General features: G+C 55.7%; 2 protein-coding genes and 1 long non-coding RNA gene across 11 annotated transcripts in view; 2 read left to right on the forward strand and 1 right to left on the reverse strand.

Annotated features, from left to right (window-relative positions):
* GUK1 (guanylate kinase 1) overlaps positions 1 to 256 on the reverse strand; it is an 8,825-nt gene extending 8,569 nt beyond the window's left edge. The window contains exon 1 of the mRNA XM_023763820.1: positions 30 to 256. Coding sequence (XP_023619588.1) covers positions 30 to 223 — 194 coding nt within the window. The 5' untranslated portion in view covers positions 224 to 256. The remainder of the gene's footprint in view (positions 1 to 29) is intronic.
* MRPL55 (mitochondrial ribosomal protein L55) lies at positions 256 to 3,726 on the forward strand. Of its 8 annotated transcripts, none has more exons than XM_006100199.3 (4): positions 256 to 412; positions 1,319 to 1,409; positions 3,034 to 3,235; positions 3,492 to 3,726. In XM_006100199.3, the coding sequence occupies exons 2-4, from the start codon at positions 1,360 to 1,362 to the stop codon at positions 3,642 to 3,644; spliced, it is 405 nt and encodes a 134-aa protein (XP_006100261.1). In that variant the 5' UTR covers positions 256 to 412; positions 1,319 to 1,359; the 3' UTR covers positions 3,645 to 3,726. The 8 variants fall into 8 exon arrangements, with proteins under 8 accessions (XP_006100261.1, XP_006100260.1, XP_023619593.1 ...); XM_006100198.3 differs by having other exon boundaries at positions 1,322 to 1,409; XM_023763825.1 differs by lacking the exon at positions 256 to 412 and adding an exon at positions 432 to 451 and having other exon boundaries at positions 1,322 to 1,409.
* Positions 3,727 to 6,733: 3,007 nt separating this feature from the next.
* On the forward strand, positions 6,734 to 9,104 carry LOC102421201. Of its 2 annotated transcripts, none has more exons than XR_330463.3 (3): positions 6,734 to 6,863; positions 7,868 to 7,937; positions 8,970 to 9,104. It is a non-coding gene; the product is annotated as an uncharacterized LOC102421201 (long non-coding RNA). The 2 variants fall into 2 exon arrangements; XR_002832013.1 differs by lacking the exon at positions 8,970 to 9,104 and adding an exon at positions 8,382 to 8,560.
* The last annotated feature ends 10 nt before the right edge of the window (positions 9,105 to 9,114 follow it).

Here is a 9,114-nt window from a genome sequence, read left to right on the forward strand (position 1 = left end):
TACCCCCCCCCCCGCCCCGGTCCCCTGACGCACCCTGAAGCACGCGGGAAGCCACGTCCTGGGTGCAGGGAGAGAGCGGAACGCGAACGGCTCCGACTATGCGGGTGGCGGCGGCGCCCAGGAAGGACCTCCGGAAGCTGTGTGCGCTCAGACGCCACTCACCGTCTGCGGGGGCGCGGCCCAGGGCGGCCGCCGCCAGCCCCGCCACCGGGCGCCGCAGCATGAGGGGCCACGGCGCCACCCTCGGAGACGTGCGTCGCAGCGCCGCGCCCGCCCACTTCCGCTCGTGGGGCCGACGTCAGCGCAGCGCCCTGAGGGCGGTACGTAAGCGCTGCGCGACGGAGTGCGCGCCGGCGACTGCGGCTGCGCCGCGGAAGGGCTGGTGTTGGCTCGGGGCTCCGGGAGAGCGGCGGTAGGTGCGGCGTCGTGCGGCAGGGACGGCTTCCCCAAGGGCGGTTTCGGGTCCCGCCGGCATCCTTCTGGGCAGCTCACGGCTTTCCCCTCTCCCGCCGTGTCGCCGCCTGCAGTGCCTGCTCTGCCAGATAGGGGGCAGCGAGACACACCTGCACCTCCGCTCGGCCGTGGGGTCTGAATGCGGAGACCTCAGGCATTTGGTTTTGAAACTTCTGGTTTGTCACGCGGGAACCTCAGCACAGACAGAGGCTTCCTGGGAGTAAGGGCTTAGTAAGAGTACCTGGGCCTCGGCTCCTGCCACGCCACAGGGTCCCTTACCTCGCTGAATTGTGAGAATTAAATGACCTTGGAAAACAAGTTTCTGTTGCACTCCATGCTCAGAGCAGCTTCCTGACTCTAACTCACGAGAATGGGCCCAGGCCCTGCCCAGAGTTACCGAGTCAGGCTCTTTGGGAGTAGGGCCTGGGCATCTGCTGATCACAAACCTTCCGCAGGTGATTCTCATGCCAGGTTAGGGCGAGAGCGTGGCAGGTTACTGGGAGAGACGGGCAGTGACCTGGGAATAACACACCTGTTTTTAGATGTGATTTGGTTTGTGGCTTTCTTCTTGGCTGGGATTTGGCAAGGATCAATTCTGTTGGAAAAGCCGGCCTGTTAGAAATACTTTTCTTGCCCGGCCGGCGTGGCTCAGTGCTTGAGCGTCGACCTATGAACCAGGAGGTCGCTGTTAGATTCCTGGTCAGGGCACATGCCTGGGTTGTGGGCTCGATCACCAGTGGGGGGCATGCAGGAGGCAGCCAATCAATAATTCTCTCTCATCATTGAAGTTTCTATCTCGTTCTCCCTCTCCCTTCCTCTCTGAAATCAATAAAAACACATTAAAAAAATACTTGTTCTTCCTCAGCAGGTCACACACTGGGCCAGTGACTGGTCTTGGGCCTCCACATGCCACAGTGGCCCTCAGGAGGAATGGCAGTTGTGGGCAGCATGCTTGGGTAAGCACCAACTTCCAGGCCTCTTGTGATTGCTGTCATGGGGTCACCCAAAGGAATATCAACTCTGGAGCCTCAGGCCGTGCTGCCCTAGGGAAGCCTCCCAAGCCAGTGTGTTATCTGGAGAATATACACAAGTACACATGTACAGATGCTTTGACAGGGTGTTGAGGGAGGAATAGAAGCCACTTGTGACTATTTAGCACCAGACAGTGGTGGTGGTCACTTTCCTATTCAGACCCTGCAACCAGTCTCTGCTCTGGGTCCCTGGAGAATGCCATGGCTTTCCTGCTGTTCCCACAGGCCCTGTCTGTTCCCCTTGCCCCATTGCTTCCCCCAAATGGGAAGCATGGTATGGTTAGTGTTGCCAGAGGAGAAAACGAGGGCAGGTTCCTTGTTTTTGTGGAATCTGGGGAGAGGGATGTGACACTTGGAGTCTGAGTCAGTGTGAACATGGGGAAGGAACTCTGGCTACAGCATTCCTTGGAGGGCCCTCATCCTGGGAAAGGTTCATGTGGGAACCAATGCTATAGTGGAGAACACCAACATTCTCCAAGGATTGGCTCCATCCCCTTCCAGAAGCCTCCCCAGCCCACTGATCTCAGGTTCTCAGGAGAGGCTGTGCCCTGGGCTCCCTGGCACTGCTAGGCATAGGCCCTGCCTGACTGCAGGCTCTTCTGGTGCTGGCGCTCCCCCACCACCTTCTTTCTCCTGTCTTACACTTCTGAAGGCAGGGACTGGATTCATTTGGCCAAAATTTACTGAGTGCTCAGCTAATGGTAGGACTTAACAGTCAATAAGTTGTGGTTCTTGCCCCCAGGCCATCAGAGTCTAGCAGAGGAGATGGGCCCTCAGCCCTGGGTGTCAGCTAGGAGGTGCAGGAGGTGGGTCTAAATTCAAATTTGCATGAAAGCCACGCTGTAGGGGACTTAGGGGGTCACAAGGCAAGGCCCCAAGTGGGTGAGAGATGGGGCAGGGCAGGGCCTTTTGCCTCAGAGTATGTGCTTTTCCCCGTGTGGGAGGTTTTGAGTGTATGCCATGTTCAGAAGCTAGTGGGCTCCACAGGTCTTGCTGGGCTCAGGCTGCCCCAACAGAACGCAGCAGACCAGGCAGCTTATTTCCCACAATTCTGGAGATGTTCTTGGTTCAGATGGCCACCTTCTCCATGTCTTCACAGGGCAGAGAGAAAGCCAGTTCCCGTCCCGTATAAGAGGGCACCATTCCTACTGTAAGGGCTCTACCCTCATGATCTCTTGTAACCATAATCACCTCCCAAAGGCCCTGCTTTTGATGCCTTCTTATTGGGGGTTAGGGCTTCAACATGTGAATTTGGCGATCCAGTTCACAGCACCAAGTCTGTGTTCCCCTAAAAGACTGTTTCCTGCTCCATGCTCATGTCCAGAGCTGCAGACATCTAGAAACTGCTATCCTAAGTCCCCTGTCCTCAGCAGTCTGAAAGTCTCTGTGCTCACCCCCCTTGGCCTCTTCCAAGACATGGGGTAGAAGGTGCTCTGACCATATCCCAAACCTAGGCGATCCCTGTGGGCACCCACAGGAGCTGGCCATTTTGGGCTTAGGGGGCACTCTGGTCCCAGCACCTGCCACTGACCAACATATGTGTCTGCAGCCTGTTGCAGCAGCATGTGGTGATAGGGGCTGCCCCTGTGGTCCGCTGCCTGCACATATCTTCGCGTTGGGCTGACAGCAGCAGAGCTTCGCTCACTCGTGTGCACAGACAGGCCTATGCACGCCTCTACCCCATGCTCCTGGTCAAGCAGGATGGCTCCACCATTCACATCCGCTACCGGGAGCCCAGACGAATGCTGGCGGTAAGCTTCCCTCCCTGGGGTGCAGGTCTAGGCTGGATAGGGAGGGCGGGGGGAGGGAGGGCAAGTTATGGAACTCACTCCACACACCAAGACCAGACAGCAGCAGCAGGCTATATGTAAAACAAATTTAAAGAAACACTTCCTGGGTAAACAAGCAGAAATTTCTTTAAAGAGTAGACGCTTTGAAGGGAGAGAAGTGGCATACACTTTCTGGTCCCTTCCAGTGAATGAGTGCATGCCTTCCCTTCCTCTCCAGATGCCTGTGGACCTGGATGCCCTGTCCCCAGAGGAGAGGCGGGCACGGTTCCGCAAACGGGAGGCCCAGCTCCGAGGGAAGAAGGAGGAGCAGCCAGAGCTCCTTGACAACTTTGACCTGGAGCGGTACAAGCAGTTTTGGACCAAGAAGTGATCATACCCACAAGCTGCCCTGGCTCAGGATGCTGTAGAAGGGGAGGGCATTCATCTTTAAATTGAGTGTCAGGATTTTAAAACCACCTTGTCTTTCTTTCTCATACACCTGCTGGACAGGGTTCACTGCGACTGAGCCCACTGGAGGGATCATTTGGGTCAAATTGTGGTTTTAGGAAGAGCTTCATAGGGCACATGAGCTGTTGACATGACAGAAGTCGATCGAGGGTGCTCCTCCCACTGCAGGAAGCGCCTGCTACTGTCCAGCCAATTCTCAGCTCTGGAGCCTCCTCTGCCAGCACTGCCTTTGCCCCAGTACCAAGGGCTCTCCCAGGCAGCACAAGAACATGGGGAGTGGGTGGGATCCAAGGATGGTAGCACCTGGCCTGCAGCTGGCATACTCTGCCCCTCTCCAATGCTCCCCTAGCCCTGTGCCCCTGACAGTGGGAAAGTGCTATCTGACAGAGGGGACAAGCAGAGCAGCCAGCCCCATTGCTAACTTTTTAAGTCTTGGCAAAGAGCCTTGGTGGGCTTCTACCTTTTGCCCTTTCCTGCAAGACCTGAGTGAGCAATTACCAACTTTTACATAAGCAGCTGACCAGGCCTAGACATGGGGCTGCACCTTGTCCTGTCCTGTAGGTTGATCATGGGACCCTGGCTATCAGGCTCTTTTTCATAAACCTGAGGGCCCATGGTAGAACTGATATATAGCTAGACAACGGAGAGGGCATTCCAGCCATGACCAGGGAGGCAGAAGCCTGTGGGAAGTGACTCTGCTCACATGGAAGGATGCTAGGCTGAGCACCCACCTTGGACTCATACCTTGCAATCCTGCCCTGTGACCCACTGAGCATGCAGCCAGCCATTTGTAGCTCCTAGGGTGGCTGCCCTACATGATCTGCCAACCCTCTGGCCTGCTCAGGAACATTCCCACCTGGGCAGCCTCCCTGGATCCCTCAGCCCTTCATCTGCTGCTCCAGCTTATTGCTTACTACTCACCTCCAGGGAGGCACCTAGCAACAGTGTCTGTACTCACTGTTCAGGGCCAAATTATTCATGACACTATTGAAGATGTGGGTGCAGTGGGGGGAAGAAGTTAAGTATTGCATGGAAAAGTGTGGATTTATGCCAGGAGCAGGGTAGGGGTCAGTGCTGGGAAGTTACTAAGAGTACTTACCTGATGGGGGTTCTGGTTAAACCCATCTAGCAGGATTGCTATTGAAGGCAAGCAGGTGATCAGACTTCCACTGGGAATGAGGAATCCAACTAGATATGGAAGATGGGGTTTCTTGCCAGAACTGGAGGTTTAAAGATGGACCTAGAGGCCCAGTGCCCGGTGAGAGAGTTCTGAGGAGCCTGAGAAGGATCAAGCAGAGTTTCATCTGCACTCCCTCCATTAGGGGGGTGGTGGTGGTGGTGCACTCTATAGCCCCTCAGCTCCTTCCATGCCTTTTCTATTCCTCCTTATCCCCAGTCACCTCACTCTAAAATGCCATCAATGCTGATTACTCCCAATATCCAGAGTACAGATGGGCCTTCCCCATGGGGTAATGTGAGTTTGGGAGAGCAGACTTAGAGCTGACCCTGCTGCTCCCCAGCACCTCCTGCGCCCAACTGGCATCTAGCCCTTGTTAGACATGGCAGTACAGCCTCTGGACCCTCCACAACTGCCCTGTAAGGTGCCATGCCTCCCACCACAAGCTTTCCTGCACGGCAGAGCTGCTAACCCTCACTGGAGGCCCCTGAGCATGTGCAGGGCAAGTCTGGAGCTCCCACATGGAACTGAGGCTCAAACTTGACTTCGTGGTAGTGTACTACAAGGCTGAGGTTCAAACCCTGTTGAATCCCACTGTGGGAGCCTCCAAGTCCCAAAAAGCTAGTGAGGGAATCAGTGGTGGCCAGGGGAGCAGGTAGAGGCCTCTTCTTTGCCCAACCCACTGAGTACTTGCAAGACACATAAGCAGGGTACACACTAGGGCAGTGATGGCGAACCTTTTGAGCTCGGCGTGTCAGCATTTTGAAAAACCCTAACTTAACTCTGGTGCCATGTCACATATAGAAATTTTTTGATATTTGCAACCATAGTAAAACAAAGACATATTTTTGATATTTATTTTATATATTTAAATGCCATTTAACAAAAATCAACCAAAAAATGAGTTTGCGTATAGGTTCGCCATCACTGCACTAGGGCAGCGTGCTGTAAAGGAACCCAAAGAAATGACAACCCAGGGAACGGCCTATTACATGTCTGCAGCTACCCTACTGAACGGGCCCTGCATTCATTATTCCATTGCCACCGAGTCAGGTCTGCAACAGGCTGTGGTGACAGGTGGGACGCACTTGTCCAATGACCAGCTGGTGGAGCCTCCGCCAGCACTGGGGCAGGAGGGGGCAGAGATTCTCCGCAGCGTTGCCGCCAACCAAGCGCGATGGCCTACTGAGACCACAGCTGGGTCCCAGCGCCGTGGCCAGTCCCTGGTTCCCACAGCTGCAGACGGGATGGCGGGAACCTCGGTGCGGCTGGAGACTCATCTCCCCAACTATTCCTCCGGGCACCTGTCTGTGGGCCCCGGTACACGGCGCACATCGAGACAGTGACTTTCGGGCGCCGCCCCTGGATCCTGGCGTCACCACACAATAGGACTTCTAATAATAGCTGTCCGGCCACTCGGGTCCAGCTTCTGACCTTTCCGGGGTCGGGCTAGGGCGGGAAGTGTTCTGGCGCGTGGGTTCGAAGCCAGAGCCCAGCGGCACAGGCGCGTACTGCGACGCGGGGCTGGCGCTGGTGTGACGTCACGGCGCGCGACGCGGACGTCAAGGCCAGGAAACCGAGGCCCCGGGCGGCCTGGAACCATGCCCAAGCGGCAAGCGTGTTGTGTGTTGGGGCGGGGGTGGCAGCGCAGGACCAGTTCAGTTGGGAGGACTACTTGGGTGAGCCCAGTTGGAGGCCGGGCGTGCGTGCCGAGGACTGGCCTGTTCCCGCAGGCAACTCGCTGATGGCGCTGGTGGGCCGCGACCTCTCCTGGTACGCTAGGGGCCGGGCGCACGGCGCAGTGCTGAACCGGGGAGGGACCAGAGGTGCTCTTGGCGGCGCTGTGTGACCGGGACGGGGCGCGCTGGGGAGGCCGGGCCGAGGTGAGGCCCGCTGCCCGACACTCACGCACGGCTCCACTGAGGCTACAAGAACGCGAAAAAGCCTACTGGCCTGAGCAAGGAGGTGAGGGACGTCTTTCTCGAGGTGGGAGTGGGATGGGGTAAACTACACGGTACCATGAGCTCCTGCCAGCCTTCCCACGTGACTGTGGAGGTCTGGAGGCTCAAAGGAAGTGACCCCAGGGGAAAGGGGAGCTACAGGTGCGGAGTGGGGGCCCTAACGAAGGGCAGGGGGCTCGGCCCTGTCAGCCCACGTGGAAGCTGGTATCCGCAAGGAAGACCTGGGCGAGTAGGGGTGTGGAGGGGTGGGGGAGAATGTCTCATCCGTGTACCCCCTGACCGAATGGCATTGTCGCGAGAAAACGAGGCAGCTAAACTGGGGTTCTTGGTATTCACCCCCCCAATGTCCTGGCATTTCATGGGCGTAGGGGCCTAGGTGCCTTGTTCCTGCTGAGGGCTGGGGATGGGCCATCTCCCCTCGGGGACCCTCTGATCTTCCTGACCCAGGAAACGGGTTGGTTCTCCAATCGGCATGTCTGGGAGCCCTGCACCCCCTAAGAGTGGCTCCCTCCGCAGCACTACAGCCTGGAGAGCAGTGGTGCCAGGAGCCTCCCTGGACTGTAAGACCCAGAGGCCTGAGAAGGTGGAACTGGGGTGGAAGGGCTTGGCTGGGAGTATAGGACTCAGGGCTCTCAGTAGGCCTGCTGACTTCCTCTTGGGCTAGTAATGTTCCTGTCTCCAGCTCCTTTTTCTTCTGGGGAGCCTCTTTAGGTTGGGAGCCTGGGCCATCGCAAGACTGCCCATTGAAGCCCAGATAGCCCGAAGTGCATGGGGCCACCTGTTGTGGAGGCCACTTAAGGGGTGCAGGAGGAGATACTATCTGGCAAATGTGTTGGAAGGGAGCATGAAAAGGTCCTACAAATTTTATGCCTAGGTGGGAAGGCTCCTATTGGAGCTGCCCATTATGCTAGTCGCTGGCCACATGTCATACTGAGGAATTTCAATCTGAAATAGCCATATGTGGTGACTACTGTGGTCACTGCTGGCACTGTGTACCCCCCCTCACAGCCCTGAGAATCAGAAGAGCAGGAAAAAGAAAGAAGCACAAGAATGAGGAGAAAAATAGCACAGGACCAAGGTAAGCTTCCTTGATGTCCCTGGCTCCTGCCACGTAGGAGCAGCAGCTCTGCCTTTGGGCTGGGCCAGGTGGTAGACAGTTCCTCATACTCCCCAGGGCTTGGCATCACAGGCACTACTCTGACTTCTTGCCCTGTTGTAAGAGAAGGCGAGGGCATGACAGCGACTAAGACCCAGCTCACTCCAGGCAGGCCCTGTCCTCAGTGAAGCCTTTGAGCATGTGCCCCGCCAGGCCCAGGGAGCTGGAGAGCAGGCTTCTGGGGGCCCTACCAGGACCCTGTAAGCAGGCAAGGTATCTAGATGAGGCCTCACCTCCAGGTGGCCCCAGGCCCATCAGAGGAGGACAAATCTGCCCAGGAGAGACAGCTGTCTACTGCTTTAGGCTCCAGTTATTGCTACCTTCTATTTGTCTTTGTGTTGACTCATCCTTTGTACTTATATACAGTAGGTCCTCGGGTTACATCGGAGATCCGTTCCTATGGCACCACGTAATGTAATGTGATTTCGCCATAAGTCGGAACCCACCTACATAAGCACCTATGTCACTCACATGGAGCACATACACAGCAGCAATGAAGTGAAACAGTAAAAAAAAATTTAAAAGATAACAATTCCTGACCTTTACTTGTGGTAAGTAAATAATAAAAAACATAAAGCACATATGGTAGATACATTGAAATGATGGAACTTTTTAAAAAAATAAATATATGGGAGATGGTGATGTAACCATAAAACGACGTACGTCAAGTCCGACGTAACCCGAGGACTGTCTGTAAACATATTTTAAGCTGAAGTGTCCTAATAGAAAGTGATGTGTGAAAATGTGTCAGATGCCTTGGGTTTTAGCAGGACCACCTTAGATCTATCTCACTAGGTAGGGGACTCCTAGTGGTGGTGGTGGGGGCGGGGGAGAAATTGCTCACCTGCAGGTGGGCCTTTCTGAGGGGGAAAAGGCAGTCAGAACAAAGGTGCTTATAATTGGTGGATGGGGGGTGAAGGTGATTTTATACTTGGAGACACCCTTGTTCCTCAGGTACCCAGAGACCTGCTACCCTGTTCCATGAATCTGCTCTGCTTCTCCCAGACAGATCTCCAGGCACACCTCCCCTACCCTCCCTCCAGTGCCTCTGCTAGGAGATATGCCTGCAGCCATTCACCACCTCATCCACACAAGAAAT

Source organism: Myotis lucifugus, unplaced genomic scaffold (assembly GCF_000147115.1).
Source record: "Myotis lucifugus unplaced genomic scaffold, Myoluc2.0 scaffold_302, whole genome shotgun sequence".
Lineage (NCBI taxonomy): Eukaryota > Metazoa > Chordata > Mammalia > Chiroptera > Vespertilionidae > Myotis > Myotis lucifugus.

Bases quoted from the DNA above. Each gene is read 5' to 3' on its own strand.
- MRPL55 (XM_006100199.3), top strand. From the start codon at position 1,360: ATGCCACAGTGGCCCTCAGGAGGAATGGCAGTTGTGGGCAGCATGCTT. The intron at 1,410-3,033 runs GTAAGCACCAAC...ATGTGTCTGCAG, and splicing joins GTTGTGGGCAGCATGCTTGG to CCTGTTGCAGCAGCATGTGG. The intron at 3,236-3,491 runs GTAAGCTTCCCT...CTTCCTCTCCAG, and splicing joins AGCCCAGACGAATGCTGGCG to ATGCCTGTGGACCTGGATGC.